A 19,437-nucleotide genomic window follows, 5' to 3' on the forward strand; every position below is an offset into this window, starting at 1 on the left:
TGGTTATACAACGATGGATAAAATAAGAAATGAAGATATTCGACGAAAAGGTAGAAGTAGTACCGGTAGCGGAAAAGATGAGGGAACATAGATTGTGGTGGTTTGGGCACGTAATGAGACGGCCCCTGGATGCTCCTGTAAGAACAAAAGTTTGTTACCAAGAGCTAAACACAAAGAAAGGTAGAGGTAGACTGAAACTTACCTGGGGGAAAGGTAGTTAAACAAGATTTAATGGAGTGAGATATAGATTGGCGAACCGTGTGTCTTAGGACGGAATGGAGAAAAGCTACAAGTAAGGTGGAAGGTTAAACTCGTTGTTATTTCTATGTTCCAGATGGTCCTTTTTTAGTCATTTTTCTCTTCAATCCCTCCTCTCTTTCTTTTCCCATTATTGTCTTGTATTTTATTTCCTCCTTCCCCAATTTTTTATTTTTATTTTTGTATTTATTTATTTTATTTTATTTTAGTTTATGTTTATTTTTATTTTTGTTTGTTTTTTATCTTGTTTTATTATTTATTTTTTATTTTTTAATCTCCTCTTATTTATCATTGGGTTCATCTACCACCGACACCAATTAGCTTGGGTTAAAGGTGTTGTTGATGATGATGTTGATATTTATAATAGAAGAATGACCAGTTTTGAGGATACCCCTGATTGTTTATAGATGTAAGTGGCTTGACATAATTTTTATAGAGCCATTACTATTGAAAATCGATATTCACACAAATTGCAAACGAAAAGAGAAAAAGAGAGAGAATAGACACAGTGATTTATCATGTTCACCCAATTTAGGCTACGTCCAGCTTGTGTGTATTATATTCACCTCACCGCCACTTGTTACAGGTCACTCGGTTTATAAGTAGAATATAAATAGGATTAGAAAAAACTCTAACAACAGCTATTCATGGATCCAAGCTCAAACTACTAAGAAAAGGAAAATTTATAATAAATCAGATGCCCATAATAGTACTTAGCCTCTACGGGCCTGAGGTCGCTGCCCCCCGAACCCCCGCCTGCTCACCTAGAAGCGAGACTCCAATTATCTTTCTGCAGATCCCGACAAAAAAAATCCTCATCAACATATGAAATATGAGCCATACCCAATATTTACATGTTAATCAGAGCAGAAGTGTACAAAAAAAGCCTCTTTGAAGATGTTTCTTTATGATAAAAGATTTATGTGGGAGCTTTAATATACTAGTCTAGAACAGATATAATAAATCCAAAGTTTTATAATGAGCAAAAGTGAGGCCACACAATTGTTAATCCGAGCATTTTACTGTAATGATTAAAAGAATGCCATAAAAACAAAAATTAGTTGTTGTAGAAAAATTAAATGTGCAAAAGATCTATGTGAGTTTAACTAAAATTGAAGCAAATTTTGTTCAACGTTGATAGCGTTAGTCGAAAAAGTATACATACGGCATTTATTAAGCTATCCTTTTTTTTTTGGGTAAACTATTAAGCTATCCTTACATAAATAGGAAATATCACTTTTTGGTTTTTTTTTTTTCATTTAAGTTGTTATAGTATGTAAGTTATTGTTAAATTCAATTCGCAAATAATTTCAAAAAATTGCATAAATTTTCTGCCAAAAATACTATCTTAAAAATTATCTAAATTTTAAATTTAAAAAATTAAATAGGTAATAATATTTATGCAAAAAAAGAAGTGATAAACCTATGCCAAAATAGTAGACAACTTCTCTTCCACTGAGGATTTGTTTGGGAGTTAGTTTTAGGAGGAAAAGGAAAGGAAAGAGAGAATTTTAGTAAGTCCTTTCTTTGTTCGTGAGTTTAAAAAAATGAGGGGAAGAAATTGAAATTTTTTACTAAACCCTCCAAAACCCTCATTCTTTATAAAATTAAAGTTCCCCCAATTTGGGGGGTTTGAGGGGAAAAATATTAAAAATTACTTATCTACCCTTAGCATTAAAATGTAAAAACTACATAAATGTGAATCATTTTAAAATTTCAAATTACTAGAAAAGTCTCAAATACCGACAGAATTTATCGACGAAAAATATTTCGTTAAAAATAGTGATGAAATTTTTTATGAAAATCATAGACGACAAAAATATTTCGTCAAAACTAAAGACGAAATTAGAGACGGAACCAGTTTTGCCATAATCAGTGACATAATTAGAGACGAAATTAGGGGCTTTGTTTGGGAGTTTGGAGGGGAAGGAAAGGAAAGGGATCCAAAGGGAAGGGAGGGGAAGGAAGGGAAGAAAATTGAAGGATATTTTTTTCCCTTGTTTGGGAGTTAAAAAAATGGTAAGGAAGGAAAATAGAGGATTAATAGGATATTTTTACCATTTTACCCCATTTTTAAAATAAATATAATTATTAAAATTTACAAATTAAATTAAATTTAAAATTTCTAACAAAAATATTTATGTACTTTTCACAATATTAAAAAAGATCATATTTTCGACGAAATTTTTATGTTGCAAATGACCACAATTTCGTCACAAAATTATTTTTTCGTCAGAATATTTTTCGTCGAAAAGCGACAAAATTTTTTCTCCGATAAAATTATTCACAAAAATAAATTTTCTATTAAAATTTCCGACGAAATTTAGTTTTCGTCAAAAGTTTTGACGAAAATGATTTCCTCCATCAAATGTTTTAAACGAAAAAAAAATTCTGTCAAAAAATTTGACGAAATATTTTCTGTTCAAAATTTCGATGAAAATGTGTTCTGACAAAAATTTTGACCGAAATTGTTTTGTCAAAATTTTTGAGGGAAATCTTTCATTCGAAATTTTCGACGAAATTTAAATTCTGTAAAGAATTTTGACAGAATAAATTTTCTGTCAAAATTTTTTATCGAAATATTTTTCGTCAAAATTTTTTACGAAAATAATTTCTGTCAAAGTTTTTTGACAGAAATGTGTTTTATTGAAAATTTTGATTGAAATGTGTTTTATCAAAAAACTTAAGGGAAATATTTTTCATCGAAAATTTTCGATAGAAATTTTTTTATCAAAAAGTTTAACGAAAATGTTTATGTCGAAAACTTTTGACAAAATTTCTATTCTATAAAGAATTTTGATGAAATTTTTTTCCATAAAAAATTTTCGATTGAAATGTGTTATGTTGAAAATTTTGATAGAAATATATTTCGTCAAATATTTTGATGAATATGTTTTTTTGTGAAATATTGTGAGGGAAATGTTTTGACGAAATTTAGATTAACAAATTTTGACAAAAAAAAAATTTCGTCAAAATTTTTTACAGAAATGTTTTTAGTCACAAATTTTGAAGGAAATATTTTTTGTCGAAAATTTTGATGGAAATATTTTCCGTAAAATTTTTTGACGTAATTGTTTTACGTCGAAAATTTTCGATGGAAATGTGTTTTGTCAAAATTTTGGACACAAATATTTTCGTGGAAAGTTTTAACGGAATTTAGATTCTATCAATAATTTTGACTGAATTTTTTTCTGTAAAACATTTGTCACTGATTATGGCAAAATCTGGTTCCGTCTCTAATTTCGTCTTTAGTTTTGATGAAAATTTTTTGACGTGTATGATTTTCATAAAAAATTTCATACTATTTTTGACGAAATATTTTTCGTCGATATATTATGTCGGTATTTGAGACTTTTCTAGTAATTTGACATTTTAAAATGATTCACATTTATGTAGTTTTTATATTTTAATGCTAAGGGTAGATAAGTTTTTATATTAAAATGATAAACAAGTCTATAGATAAATAGATGGGTTCGCTTTTTCTTCAGTCACTGCAGATAAGTTATCTGCAGTAAGCCCAATACAACGTCATTTTGGGTGGAAATCATGGTGTTTTTGTAATTTTAATTTAGAGTAAATACTTTTTTTGGTCATTAGCAAATTTCACGATGTCCGCTTTAGTCCCTAGCAAATAAAAAGGCTATTCGTGGTCCCTAAGAAATTCAAAATGGACTCATTTAGTTGAAATCGTGGTCCCTCACAAATTCAAAAAAGTCTCATATTAGTCCCTCAAAAGGACTCAAATGGGTCTACTTTGAATTTCTTAGGGACCACGAATAACCTTTTTATTTGCTAGAGACTAAAGCGGGTATCGTAAAATTTGCTGAGGACCTAAAAGGGTATTTACTCTTTAATTTATTTCACGGTTATTCTAGTCTTTATAATTATAATTTTTTAATATTTCAATCCCAAAACGACGTCGTTTTGGGAATAAATACAGATAACTTATCTGCAGTAACTGCAAAAATATTTTTCTGTAAATAGATATATGAAAGCACATTAACTATTACATGAATAACTTTTTATAAAATTATATGAAAAGATTTATGATAAACAAGTCTATAGATAAATAGATATATGAAAGCACATTGACTATGTATCGGAATGTCACCCAATTTTTTTGGCAAAATGCCATTGTATCAAACTCGTGGTCAGTGATAGCAACTTTCAAATGCAACGTGGCATGAAACTTCAGGCCATTAAAACTCACTGTTAGTGGCAGCGGGTTTGATGGTCAAACAAGTCAGATGACTCACTGCATCAGGTACAGGCGTCACCATGTCAGGCAGTCTGGAACTCACTGTTAGCGGCCGGAGAGTTTCTAGACTCACACATTGATGACACATGACACAATTTTGAAAGTTAGTCTAAAACTTTAAAAGGTCATAACTTTTGATTTGGGTGTCCAAATGAGGAGATTTTTTTATTCTATGTAACTTTTATATATCGTGCTAGCAAAATATTTTTCAAAAAAATGCTTCCTTGTGCCCTGTTTGACACATTTTATCTCTGTAAATGACTTTATTTAATTTCTATTCTTATTTTTACTTTTCAACACTAACAAATAATCTTCTGAAAATTTGTTAGCATATAAATCTCAAAAAATTACGTGAAATAAAAAAATATATCATATTCAAACACCCAAACCAAAAGTTATGGCCACTCGCTGTCATTGGCAAAAAGTTTCTCTAATTCTGTCATATGGCAATTGAAACCCGTTATCACTAACAATGGGTTTGCCGTCGTGACATTTTGATAAAAAAATTTACCCCCCATGACATATCGGTAAATTTGTATGAGTAAATGTCCCATATATTAAAACCACTTGTAGTGAGGGTCATTACGCGGCAGTTTTACTGAACTACTAAAATAATTGCAGCGGTAATTTCTATATGCTGTGAATAATGCATATAGCGTTATGCCTTAGCCCCTAGCCAAGATACGTAATTGGCAAAAGTTGGAAAAATGTTTAGGCTAACTTCGCCCCTAGGGCCAAGCCTAGACAACTATTACTAGTAACGGAGCAAGATGTGTTAAACTATAGTTAAATAATATGAGTTTGTACATGTAGTTAAATAATATGAGTTGATAAATCATTGTGTTAAACTATAAATTATTTTAACACTATAGTTATTAGAATCATTGTGTTATATTAATTATATTTAACTATAGTTTAATAATACATGTCAAAGAAGAGAAAATAACATAAATTAGAATCATTGGGCAATTGATAAATCAACTCATATTAATTATTGAGAAAAAGTTTAAACATATGTTTGCAATTTTAATATAATAATTAGACTAAAATAATCTCATAATTCATACAAATCAAACTTAATTTTAATATTTATAAATAAAACAATATAGATAATTAGATATTATTATTAAAAAATAATAAGAATATATTATTGAATTTTAATCAACAAAAAATATTTTAACTATAAAATATGAATTTTATACACATTAGGGTTTTAACTTATCATAGGATGATATATGTTTGCTTTTCTTTTCTTTTTTTATGATGCGATGATATATGTTTGCTTTACTATTGAATTATCTTAAATATAAATTTTAAATATTTTAATTTCCCACATGACAATATATCCTTATAATATTTCGTTCTAGACTCTTTTCTATAGTATTTTCTTTTTTTTTTATAAACTTCTATTGTATTATGGGATATATGTCTCTTCAGCTGCAGGAAAGAAAAGTTATCTGTGGCAATCACATGCTTCTCAGCATATGGAATCGTATCATAAGAAGTATGTGTCAACTAGAGATAACTTCTCTGAAAATTAATAACGCCCTTGTATTATTTAACTTACCTTTTAGACAATATATTATGTGAATATAAAAAGTAAATATAATATTATGACATACAAAATAATATTTAAAATATTATTAATTTTATTTGAAATTATTCATAATTTTATAAATTTAGAATATTCAAATCAGTAAATATATTAATATTCTAATTTAGGGTTTAGGTAGTTTAATTAGAATTCAAACCAACGTTTTGACTGAAATAATATGCACCGATATTATAATTTTATATATGAAAAATATTTCTTTATATTTTGTATTTCAAATTATTTTTCTCACATATATAAATTCAAATATATTAATTTATATTCATTGACTGATTATGATAATTTTGTTAAGATAATATACAATATATCATTTATTCAAATTTTTGTTAAATAGAAATAACTTAATTTTTAATAATTTGAGATTTTGTTTAAAAATTGTTTTATACAATCATTATTTGGAAAACTCTTAAAAATCGAATTTGAATTTTTTTTATTGATTGTAAAGAAATAAAAAATATTTTTAAAATAGCTGAATTTAACTATCATTTCATTGTTTTTATAAATGATTTATTTTTTATGTAGACTTTATATAAATTTTTAAGATTTAATTTTTAATTGGGGTTTTTTTACATTTCTTTTATAGTTTAGTGTTTTGTTTATTAAGGATGCTTTAAAATTTTATATAATAAGGACATTTTTGGTAATCAGAGGACTGGATAATATAGGTTATAATCAAGAGGGGTCTAACTAATAAATTTAAAGTTACAAGAGATTAAAGTGAAACCACAAGGATAAAAGTAAAGTTTTTCCAAATAATATTATATAACGAGTGGTAACTCATCTACTTTTCTTTCTTTTCTTTCCATTTCATTATATTCCTTACTTTCCTTTTCTCTTTATCATATCAAATAAAGCATAAACTCATAAAAAAAGTTTAACACTGTAGAAGAACTCTTGGTTTTCTCAAAAAACATCATTCTGAAAACTATGTATGATACAACCATCACAATTTGAATCTACGAGCATTCTTTTACTAAACTTAAACAATAAAATATTAGCTTTACCTTCCCATGATGATCCAAATGTTTTCAGGCTGACATAAAATATGGACCCTTTTTTGTTTCATTTACTATGAGACGTGCCACTTAAGCAAATTGAGTTTATCTGAACCCAAAACTACCACTGCAACCATCCTTTGTGTACATTTAGTGTGAAAATTTTGGTTATCTAACTGAACATGAAACACCTTCAAGGATATGCTCTTACACCAGAAACATATGTTTCCTCAACCGATGCAGATGCTTCTTCAGCAAAGTCTTTCCATGAATCAGTGGATAATATGACAAAATCTGCCAGTTTCCCTGGAGATAAGGACCCTAGATCATTGTCAAGGAAGCATGCTCGTGCAGCAGAAATGGTGTAACTGTCAAGGTGATTTGAGAGTTTTAGAATAATGCATTTATAGTAAAAGAAAATCGTGCAATGATGTGGAAATTGGAATTTTGATAATAAAAGGAAAGAGAACCAATCAGTTGAGCATGCAGTTAAAAGATTATGTATAGCAATAGAATTGCTAAAAGTATCAAATGAAGAAATCGTGCATGTACCATGTTATCACTATCAGATTAACAGAAATAACTATACAGCACTAGATAAAAAATTCTGTAAAGTACAAAACACTGAAGATTAGTGGTCTCCACTAAATAAAAGCTCATGCATCAATGGTCTGACTACCAAATTCTGACAGGCATGAGCACAAAGGAACTTGTCCACTAAGATGCAATGATTCCAGAGTTTATGTATGTATCCCCACATCTATAGGATGTTATTGTTATTCTCCTTAAAAACTTGAACTCGTGTCTGTCTAAATTGTTTTTTTTTTCTTAGTACAGATAAGAAGAACATCAATACCAATTCATTAGATTAATGCCATGGATGTTTTGACTACTTTTCTGAGTTTGACAAACCAACGAGGGTGAGTCTGGAGAGTGATAAAGTTGCTCTTTTGAGACTGAAAGGTCACAGGTTTGAACCTAAGAAACAACTCCTTTGCATATTATAAGACTACCTATAAGGATTGCTCTACCCCTACCTTCACTAGTCGAGGCTTAATGGGGATTGGTTTTATCTTTTCGATATATGCAAATATTTGCCAGAGTTTCTAGTCCACCTAAAGTGACTCTCATCCCACAAGTACAAGTGATATCAACATGCCACATAACATCAGAATAATAAGAGCGCTTTAATGCTGCTTACGCCTTTATTGCATCATCTAATGAAATGCACTCTGATGGAATCCATGCATTTTCCCAAGTGGGAGGCCTCCTTCTCAGAGCTGTCTTAATACCACTCAAGGGATTGATGTCTACCACCTGTCAAACAGAGACATTATATTGTGCAAGGTACCTCTTAACTAATTCGCACTAGGGAATATGAAAATGTGCACGGTGATGAGTGCTAATAAATGTCACACACTTACTGGCCAGTCAGAACCAAATGCCAGTAATGCATTGTTATCTAGGAGTGACCGAAATAAATATGATTCCTTTTCTGCCCTATCCTTGCCAAGCTTTTTACTAGCAGAGTCAGCATCGTCCAACAATTGATCTGGCTGTTGATGATTGGTAATAAGAAATTATTAACAATCTTGTAAGGGAGGACAATAATACATCAAATTGTTAAAAATGTCTAAACATATAATACATGGAGCGGATATAAATATAATCCATATCAAAGGGTTCATATTAAGTCACTTTTGAGGCGAGGACAATAATCAGCCAAATTGAAGTAAGGATAAAGCCGCTGGCAAGTTTGGGGAACACAGAATGGAGCAAAAGAGGTTTCATAACAGTGTCAAATTCTAGGAATTTCAAATATCCGTTTCTGCAACAAAGATTTGGAAAAATCATTTTCCCGATGCAACTGAACTATAGGTGACTAGAATCATCAATTCTTTTTTCCCCAAAGCTGTAAGAAATGAACCTTTAAGTACCAAATGCACTAATAGATGTAGAAAGTATATGATCTTAAGATCTGCAAAACCCTTATTCAGTGTCCCATATATGTTTATATAAACAAAACTGACTTTCAGCATGAAAGGTAGAACTCTATTTGTATGATTTCACTTGCCTTTACCTTAATGTTCTTGAGATTGGCAAGAAATTTGAATTGTGTTAAAAAAAAAAAAAAAAACACCAAGATTGGATGATTCAAGATATATATCAAATGAGAGAATCATTGTAAAAAAGAAAGAGAAATCATAGTTACTGATAGAGCAGATATGTGTCAAACCATCTCATTTTAATTGCACACTGCATCCACTCTAGTGATTGTTCTAGTAACATTTTACATATATTATTTAAATAAAAATGCCACAAGATAATGAACATAGGAAACCTGCATGGAAGCAACAACCCATTGTTTGCCAAATCGGCCTGGAGTTCCAGATGCCAACTGCTGGGCATGCTCAATCTGAAAGCAGAGTTTCAGTTCCTTGACTTGCTTCACAATTATTACATTAGAACAATATCACTGAAGAAAATGTTCCCATTATTCAACTTTCATCAAATAAAATAGAAAAGTATTGAAGTTTTGCATGTATTAGCGAAAATATTACCCTAAATCTTCGATCTCTCATTCCATTTGTAGAAGCAACTGAACCATATATGTCCAAGATAAGGTCATTTGCTTTGTCCCCTATAGCATGAATAGCAACCTGAAATAAATCAACAGGAAGGCAGCCAGCTGGTAACTGAAATTTCATACAAAGACATGAGAGGTTGATAACGAATAACAGAAGAATAAATCACCTGTAGACCATGTAAATCTGACTCCAGGGTCATGTTGAGAAGAGCTTCAGGTTCAGTCACTTGTAGGCCATAATTGTCAGGCTCATCAACATATGGCTATAAAATTTGAAATACCATGGTAAATACCATCACAACTACATGATTGAATGTGCATGTGTTAAACTAGAACCTAAATTTCTGACTCTCTAAAGATAGGTGCTCCACGTCACCCCCCAGCCAATATACAGTCAACATCAACATCACCTTTAACCCAAGCTAATTGGGGTCGGTGGTAGATGAACCCAATGATAAATAAAAAGAAATTAAAAATAAAATAAAATAAAAAAATAAAAAATAAATAAATAATACAAAAATAAATAAATACAAAAAATAAAAATAAAAATAAAAAATTGGGGAAGGGGGAAATAAGATAAAAGACAAGAAGGGGAAAAGAAGGAGAGGGGGGATTGAAGAGGAAAAGGACTAAAAAGGGACTATCTGGAACATAGGAATAACAAAGGGTTTAACTTTCCACTCTGCTTATAGTTTTTCTCCACTCCGTCCTAAGACACACCGTCCGCCAATCTATATCCTATTCCATTAAGTCTTGTTTAACTATCTTTCCCCAGGTAAGTTTCGGTCTACCTCTACCTCTCTTTGTGTCGAGCTCTTGGTAACAAACTTTTGTTCTTACAGGAGCATCCAAGGGCCATCTCATTACATGCCCAAACCACCTCAATCTACGTTCCCTAATCTTTTCAGTTATCAGTACTACTTCTACCTTTCGTTGAATATCTTCATTTCTTATCTTATCCATCCTCGTATAACCACACATCCACCTTAACATCCTCATTTCTGCTACTCCCATTTTAAGCTCGTGTTGCCTATGTGTTGGCCAACATTCAGCTCCATATAACATTGCAGACCTTACTGTTGTCCTATAGAATTTTCCTTTTAGTTTAAGGAGAATTTTGCGGTCACACAAAAACCCAAATGCACTCCGCCATTTCATCCATCCTGCTCTGATTCTATGATTTACATCCTCATCAATCTCACCACCTTTTTGCAAAATTGATCCCAGATATCTAAAAGCATCTTTCTTGGGAACCTCTTGACCAAGTAGATGCACGGGGTCTTGATCTCCATCTCTTACAAGAGAAAACTCACACTTCATATACTCAGTCTTGCTCCGGCTTAGCGTGAAACCTTTAGACTCCAAAGTGCTTCTCCACAATTCAAGTTTCCTATTAACACCGTCTTTGGTCTCATCAATAAGCACAATATCATCTGCAAAAAGCATACACCACGACACTTCCTCTTGAATGTCTTTTGTTAGTTCATCCATCACTAAGGCAAAGAGATAAGGACTCAGAGCCGAACCTTGGTGTACACCTACTGTAATAGGAAAATAACTTGATATTCCATTACAAGCTTTCACACATGTAGTAGCCCATCATACATATCCTTAATTGCATTTACATACTTTGATGGTACTTTTTTCTTCTCAAGAACCCACCATAAAATTTTTCTTTGGACCCTATCGTATGCTTTCTCAAGATCTATGAACACCATATGTAAATCCTTCTTTTTTTCTCGATATCTTTCCATCAATTGACGCATCAAGAAAATAGCTTTTGTGGTACATCTTCCTGGCATAAATCCAAATTGATTTACAGACACCTTGGTCTCTCTCCTCAAACGATGTTCAATAACTCTCCCACAACTTCATAGTATGGCTCATAAGCTTAATTCCTCTATAGTTAGAACAATTCTGGATATCTCCCTTGTTTTTGTAAATAGGCACAAGCACACTCTTCCTCCAAGCATCAGACATCTTATTTGTTTGAAAAATCTTATTGAAAAGATTGGTCAGCCAATTTATTGCCACCTCCCCCAAGCCCCTCCACACTTCAATAGGTATGCCATCGGGTCCCAAAGCTTTATTAGTCTTCATCCTCTTTAAAGCCTCCTTAACTTCATGTGTATTGATTCTGCGCACAAATCTTCTATTCAGATCATCATAAGCATCCTACAAGTCCACCTCACTTTTATCGCCATCCCCATTAAAAAGTTTGTTAAAGTAGTTCATCCATCTTTCATTTACATCTTCGTCTCTTACCAAAAGTTTTTGGTTTTCATCCTTGATGCATCTAACTTGGGTGAGGTCTTTACTTTTCTTATCCCTCATTTTTGCAAGTATATATATACTTTTTTCACCATCCTTCCTCCCAAGATTTTTATACAAATCGGCGAAAACCTTACCTCTAGCTTCGCGCACTGCTTTCTTTGCATTTTTTCTCGCCAATCTAAACATTTGCAAATTATCATCATTGGGACTTTTATGCAAAGATCTAAAGCATTCCTTTTTCTGTTTAATTGCCTCTTGCACCTCTTCATTCCATCACCATGTTTCCTTAGTATGGAATCCAATTCCTTTACTTTCTCCTAGCACCCTTTTTCCCACATTTTGGATACACATAGTCATCTCATTCCATATTTCATTAGCTCCTCCAGCAAACTCCAATGGTCCTTCATGCAACATTCTTTCTTTGAACTCTAATTGTTTTTCCTCCTTTAGCTTCCACCATCTTATCCTTGGGTTCTGAGCCATCTTCCTCATTTTAGGTATGTTGTTGAATCGAACCTCTATAACTACCAGCTTATGTTGCGTAGCGACACACTCTCCAGGGTAGACCTTGCAGTCGACACAAGAATTTCTATCTTCTCTTCTAGCCATGAAGAAATCAATTTGACTACGATTTTGGCACTATGATAAGTGAAAAGATGTGACTCCCTTTTCTGGAAAAAGGTGTTCACTAGCATCAAATCATAGGCTAGTGCAACGTTCAAGAACAAAAAAAGATAGAAAATGGACAACAAAAAATAGATTTTAAAAAAATTTATCAAGAGAAGATTTATATGGAAAATTTGAATGCCTGGTCTCACCTCATAAAACAATGCACTGTGGGAACCCAAAGACCCATCGGCAAAAGCTTTGACACCGCCCACATAAATCCATTCGCTCAAGGCATGGCCCATTTTATTAATCACATCCTAAGTAGGAAAAATGAGATTTCAGGAAGTGTTAAATTTACTTGACATAAAATAAATATATTCCTATAATTGTTTCAAATATTAAATTAGTGTTATCAAGTGTTACAGTAATATATATACACACACACTCATGTAAAAGTAATCACTCTTTTTGTGGCCAAAAATCTACTTTTGCAAAAAGGAAAGAAAGATTATAAAGAAGCAACACTTAATAAGCTCTCAAAATTGAGGCAGAGTAAAAATATACTAAACATATAAATCGTATGTCAGAAAGGAGTCGTACCACTAAATGTGACCATGTCTCCATTGAAAAAAATAAGCAGACTCTAATTTTCATTTTTGACATAGAATTGGCCCATTGATAAACATCTGTACAATTCAGAAAAACAAACAATAAAATGAACGAAGGTCACCCAAGCTAAAGAATAAGTCTTTTTACATATCTCAGATAATTAGGAGAAAACGCCAGTCACAGTTCAAAAAGCATTACCCTTGGTTTTAGGGCTGTGTCAGACAAAAAAAAAAATCACATCATCCATGTTTTCCAACTCCTTTTTAAATTAATTTAAATATTGAATAATATAATTTAGATCAACTCCAGCTATTACACAAATGAAATGATGCAGTGTTAAGATACATAATAAAACTATTTATGTGCCTTCACCCAATGCTTAAGCTTTTGGGAGAGTTAGTTATGTGACATGGTATCAGAGCTTGTAACAAGAGTTTGATTCTTGCCGCCCTTATTCATCAAATAAAAAAAAAAGTTGAATTTAAGCACAAGATAACAAATAAAATAAAAAATGAGCTTGTGCATTATGCGCACTTCAAAGTCCAAAGGGTTCTCGCATGAGAGGGCATGCTAAGAGATATAATAAAATAATTCATATGCCTTCATCCCACGGCTTAAGCTTTTGGGAGTTGCTCACGTGACACAATGGAATAAGGTGGATCTTCTAGTCTCATTGTTGTTATTCCATTACTCTATTCAGTGTAGCATTTGAATGGATTAAGAAGGTTTCTTCAAGTATAACACAATATTGAAAAGGGTAGAAACTGCTTGCTATATCACTTCTTCGAAGATATAAACAGTCTTCCCTTTATGACTAAGTTGGCATTCAGTTGGTATACAAAATAAAAAGAAACAAAATTACATTTAGAAAAAAACCATAAAATATGATAAAGTGAATATAATTCAAACTTTCTGATTGAACCTGAAAAATCCTCCCAAGAAAGATCTGCTGAAACCCCCGGATAATATCTTCCCATATCAACAACCGTTGTCACCCCCCTTGTCAGAGCAAGATTGCTTGCTCTAAGCAACGCCTCTCTCCTATCATCTACTGAATCCTCTGGAATCTGGGAGGAAACAAGTGTCATTGCAGAATCAATTAGGAGTCCAGTAGGATCTGCAGGATAACAACAACAATACAAAAACTAGTAATACTGCATCAATTTAGCCAATACAGAACCAAAAAGAATCTTGATATGAAATTGGGCAGTTAGCATTTTCCAATTCCATTGTTGGAATAAATTCATACATTTACTAACATAACAACACCAAAACATGTAGACCGCATCAGGAAAATACATGAAGCAAACTGAAAAAGGAGAGTAATAACCTGGTAAGGAAAATGCCACTCAAAATGCCAACAAAGGTTGGCATGGAATGGTGATACAACACCACCTAAGCTTAAAGTGTATCATTGGCAGCGTGGAATTACAATCCCTCAACTTTCTTATGCTGACTAATAAGTAAGAGAGAGGAAGTTTGTTATGGAAAACAGTTAGAGCAAGGGATTTATAAGGGGGAAGCAAGGAAGAGGAGAGGCATCTTGGGAATTGGTACTGTTAAATAATCTAGACTGGGAGAGCACTAGAGCACTCTCAAACCTGCTCTGGATTTATCTTTCATTTCGTTCCATTTTTCTGTTCATTGTAATGTCATCTGTTAAGTTTCAATCTGCATAGTCGAGAGAGATTTCATTGTAATCCTTTATCATAAATACGTTGTAGTGTTTCTTGGAAATCTGTGTTGGTTTACAGAACATGTTAATATGCTTGTCAAGGACCAATTCGCCTTAAAGTTTAAGCTATCAAGTGGAGGCTCAACAATGGTTTTATATTCTGTTGAATATAGCTGAATATTTTTTATTTTTTTTTCTTATTGTTAGTTTCCTATTCCTGTTTTAGAGCATATCATATCGTATCATATAAATTTGATGCTGTAGATGTACATAATTAGGGGATTTGATTTGATTTGTTTCCTATTATCAAACTATGTAATTGTATTTTTTTCATATATATAATTAATACTGTTGAGAACAATAATCTCTCAAACATGCTCCCTCACGAAGAGCCCTTTAGACCTAAAGTGCAGACAATGCACATCTACTATACCTTGTGCTAAAATTCAACTTTATTAAGAATGGGGTGACAAGGATTGAACTTATGAGCACTGGGTAATAGGCTTTAATACCATGTCAAGGAGTAACTCTCATAAGAATTTATGCTGTTAGGTGGAGGGTTTTATATCTGACAATGCTTAATTACCCTAAAATCTTAGTCACAAAACTCATAACATAGCATCCAGAAAATCATCATAAAAATGCACAAACTAAAAAGTTCATAGTCCAAGTTATTTCCTTTTGAGATTCACGAGGTCACAACGAAACATGGTTAATAAAGAGTAGGATATGCAAATAGAGTAATCACAGATAAATTGCAGAAAGGTCCAGTTTTTCAGTCTTAATTCTTTAGAAAGTCACTTCATCATTCTATCTACAAAACAATGAAACTACCAGAATGAACAGAATTCCTTTTAATATGAAGATAATAAACTATTACCTCCATTGGCAGTCCTCATAATAGTTCCTCCTCTTGGATTATCAATTAAATTTGTAATCCCAGCCAACTTTAGGGCCACTGAATTAGCCAAGCCCATGTGACCATCCGTTCTTGAAAGCCAAACCTGCTTTATATACTCCAAATAAGATTACATTGCTGTGAACGGAGATTTTCAAATAGGAAGAACAAAAGAGAAGGTATGGCTCACAGGATTGTTAGGAGTAATATCATCGATCCAAGAGACATCTGGCAGATCTCCTCCCCATAGATCATTGTTCCATCCACCGCCCAAAATCCAGGAACCTTTTTTTGTGCCTAAGTTAAAACGTGCAAGATGAGTAAACATCATATATAATAATTCATAAGTATGTCCATTTTGAAAACTGTTCCATTTAATATTTTCCCATTTGATAAACATATTTGTGCAGATTTTACAACATGCTTTTAAGCCTTCTGTTCCAGCATTATCACTCAGAGAAAGAAGAATGACAATCTTTTATAAAGCCCACTAAGTAGGTTAATCTTTAAGAAGCAACAGGTAAAACTAGCCAACTTCAATGAAACTCCAACCAGAGGAAAAGTCAAAAATGAGACTCAGATCAGATATCTGATGGAGTTGAACTTTAGAATTAACAAAATCCAAAAGGTGATTTATGACAAATGAAAATGTGACTGCAAGTATCATCAACTTTTAGTTGCATCAACATAACATTTAGATGATAATTGTAACTTAGGAATCTCAATCAAGTTTGAAAAATGCAACACAATTTGCATTTGAGCAACTGAAGAATATGAATTGACACATGATATTCTTCAAGGAAAATACAAGTTCTGTGTAAATTATCTCTCCATCAAAACTGTGAAGTAAGCATGCAACAGATCAAGGATTACTTTGAACAGCATCTTTGATCCTTCTGATAAATTCTTCCTTTGCATTCACACCTCTCAGTTCCACCTGCATCATCTGCAACTACTGACTGGACTTTAAAACAGGGAACATACTGTAGGTTTCCAAACATAGAAGATTTCTTAGATAAAAAAAATGCAGTATCTTGCTATGCACAGGGTCCAGGGAACGGTCTATATTAGGCAGTTTTACCTCTTGCATTTGCTAGAGGTAGATTACATAAATCAAACATGTGACCTCTAGGTCACATGGCAACAACACCAACTGATGTCAAGGTTCGCCTACTTAGATAATAAAAACAAAATTAGGTTTATATAATCAAACGATCCAAGCATCTTAGTCTATGGTCACCCGAAATTCGTCCTAAACGATTTCACTTTCTGATGTGCTTACTTCAGAACTGCACCTGATTGATAGACTAGCAGTTCTACGTAAGTACCCTCAAGAATCAAACATTTGATATTCTGATAATCTCCATGACAATCAATCGTTTTAAGCAAATTTACCATACACCCATATGATCATTTCAGAACAAGTAAATAAACAGACTCAAGCACATAAGAACTGGGAAAAGGAACCATTCAGAAAAATGGGACATGCACTAAACCTGCAATCCACCATTGATGAAATGCACATGGGAATCAATAAACCCAGGAACCACAACTTTCCCATTAAGATCCAACACTTGAGTTCCATAACCTGCCAACTCCTACATAACAGTTGAAAAACACATCTGCGTCAGACCCAGTTTGCAATAATTGAAGCCCACATTCATGAACAGCAACAGCAACAACAACGAGGTTCAATCAAAATCGCTCCTTTAAAAAACAAAACAAAACAAAAAAACAAATGGGGAACTGAATACAGCACCAAAACAAGGTTAACCTGAACAAATGAATGATTGCCAACACGAAGAACCCTTCCATTGGCCACTGCCATGGACTCTGCAAATGGGACATGTTCATCACTGGTATATATCACCCCATTCCTCAAAACCAAATCAGCCACTGGGTGAGACAATGGTGACTTCCAAGCCAAAAAATCTAAAACGAGAATTTAAAATAATAATAAAATAAAAAAAATCAGAAACTTCATAATCATAACAAATTAACATTATTGTTTATTTAATTATCATAGTATTTTCGTTTCCTATAATTTTTTTTTTAAAAATAAAGAATTTTTAACTGAAAGAGACCAAAAAATTCATTTTTAAGTGTAATACATAGAAACATGGCCACTATGTTGAAGTGCCGTTGCATCGTAACAGTGTGTGTCTGAGAGAGAGAGAGAGAGAGAGAGAGAGAGTAGTAGTAGTAGTAGTAGTAAGAGTTACTTACAAGTTGGGTCGAGAAGAGGCAGAGAGAGAAATGAGAGGAAGAAGACGATTGAAGCAGAGACAAATATATGAAGAGAGTTCATTTGGAGAAACCAATAACCACTCTTCCGCTTTCTCACCTTCTCTTTCTGACTCTTGTAGTTAGCAACACAATTCTCCTGCCGGCAACTGCCACTCGATGTAATGAAATGGTGATTTTAAAATGATTTAATGTGCGGAAAAAAAAATTGTATAATACTTCATAGAGAGACGGACACGGAAAACAAATTTTATTTAAATTTTAAATTAAAAAAATTATTCATTTTCTTTTTTCCATGATTTTTATTTTTCTGTGTCTATCTCTCTTAAAATGACATAACTTATGTCATTTAAAATGACAAAAACTAAATCCTTAATATATTATACCCACAAAAATATGTGTGTCTATAAATTTTTTTTCTCTCTTTTTATTAAACATAATTTATTATCTCATATAAGATATAATTTTATCTCTTATAATATAAAAATATCAAACTCATTAAAAATAATAATTTATTATGAAAAACTCAGTTAACACCAATATATTTATTTAAGAGAATATAGTTTCTCATGCATAGATGAAAAAATGAATAGGCCCCGTTAAAAAGGGAAAGAAAGAAAATTAATGGGTCTTATTCATTTTTTTGTGCATGAAATAAAATTGTTTTATATAAGATAAGAAATTATATTCCCTCCATTTAATTATTAAATTGTAATTTCTTAGTTAACTTTTTATTCGTACGCAGATGAAATTTTGTTATATAAATAATAATATGCTTATATAGTGGATTTCTAATTTATTGTAGAAACTTGTAAGCATTAGAATTAGTTGTCAAGTATCTTTTTTTTTTTTGATACATTAGTAAAAATTGAACACATAATTTAATACAAATTATTCAAATCCCTCGCTATTAGGTTAATCCTAATAACTTAGTATCTAGTTAATCTTTGTATATATTATCAAACGAAAGATTAGAACTTCTAGCTAGCTACCTTATTTTGCCTCATCTTGTGTAATTTTTTTTTTTTTCAATATTGAAGATGAAAATTGTAACTCTTTCACTAAATCTTGCCGATATTTTATTTACGTCAGGTTGCTGTTCTTTGCTCTATTTTATCGTGTTGGTTGATGCTTTGACATCTAGGTTAGGTACCAGAATATGGAAACCTTCATGAATTGAAATTGTCTCCAAATTATTTCTTATTAAATACTTTGACAAAATTAAATCCTTCAATTGCATTATTATTATTATTATTATTATTCATGAAAGATGAAGTGGGTTGTGAAACATTGTGAAATCATAAATTGCATATTATAACACCAAAAATTATTTTTATTCTCCTAAGTGACATTACAATTAAGGGAAAAGTTCACCAACGCCCCTCTAGTTTGCTTCAGAATCATCTATGTCTCTGTAA

General features: G+C 32.0%; 1 protein-coding gene across 2 annotated transcripts; it reads right to left on the bottom strand.

The window, feature by feature from the left end:
• Positions 1–7,137: 7,137 nt before the first annotated feature.
• Positions 7,138–18,178, bottom strand: LOC133296337 (protein LONG AFTER FAR-RED 3). 2 transcript variants are annotated; one of them, XM_061495329.1, is made up of 15 exons: positions 18,002–18,178; positions 17,550–17,707; positions 17,272–17,373; positions 16,649–16,721; positions 15,966–16,072; positions 15,758–15,881; positions 14,125–14,319; positions 13,194–13,279; positions 12,803–12,910; positions 9,878–9,973; positions 9,685–9,783; positions 9,465–9,539; positions 8,548–8,679; positions 8,325–8,440; positions 7,138–7,491 (listed from the first exon to the last, which is right to left on the bottom strand). In XM_061495329.1, the coding sequence occupies exons 1-15, from the start codon at positions 18,081–18,083 to the stop codon at positions 7,317–7,319; spliced, it is 1,728 nt and encodes a 575-aa protein (XP_061351313.1). In that variant the 5' UTR covers positions 18,084–18,178; the 3' UTR covers positions 7,138–7,316. The 2 variants fall into 2 exon arrangements, with proteins under 2 accessions (XP_061351313.1, XP_061351379.1); XM_061495395.1 differs by lacking the exon at positions 7,138–7,491 and having other exon boundaries at positions 8,548–8,675.
• Positions 18,179–19,437: the final 1,259 nt, after the last annotated feature.

Source organism: Gastrolobium bilobum, unplaced genomic scaffold (assembly GCF_033153095.1).
Source record: "Gastrolobium bilobum isolate Gb01-03AN ecotype WA unplaced genomic scaffold, APGP_CSIRO_Gbil_v1 utg66532, whole genome shotgun sequence".
NCBI lineage: Eukaryota > Viridiplantae > Streptophyta > Magnoliopsida > Fabales > Fabaceae > Gastrolobium > Gastrolobium bilobum.

Excerpts from the sequence above, each read along its gene's own strand:
- LOC133296337 (XM_061495329.1), bottom strand. The coding sequence starts at position 18,083 with ATGAACTCTCTTCATATATTTGTCTCTGCTTCAATCGTCTTCTTCCTC. Across the intron at positions 12,911-13,193 it reads AGACATGGTCACATTTAGTG|GATGTGATTAATAAAATGGG; the intron begins GTACGACTCCTT and ends TTTCCTACTTAG. Across the intron at positions 9,540-9,684 it reads TGAGAGATCGAAGATTTAGG|ATTGAGCATGCCCAGCAGTT; the intron begins GTAATATTTTCG and ends CTCTGCTTTCAG.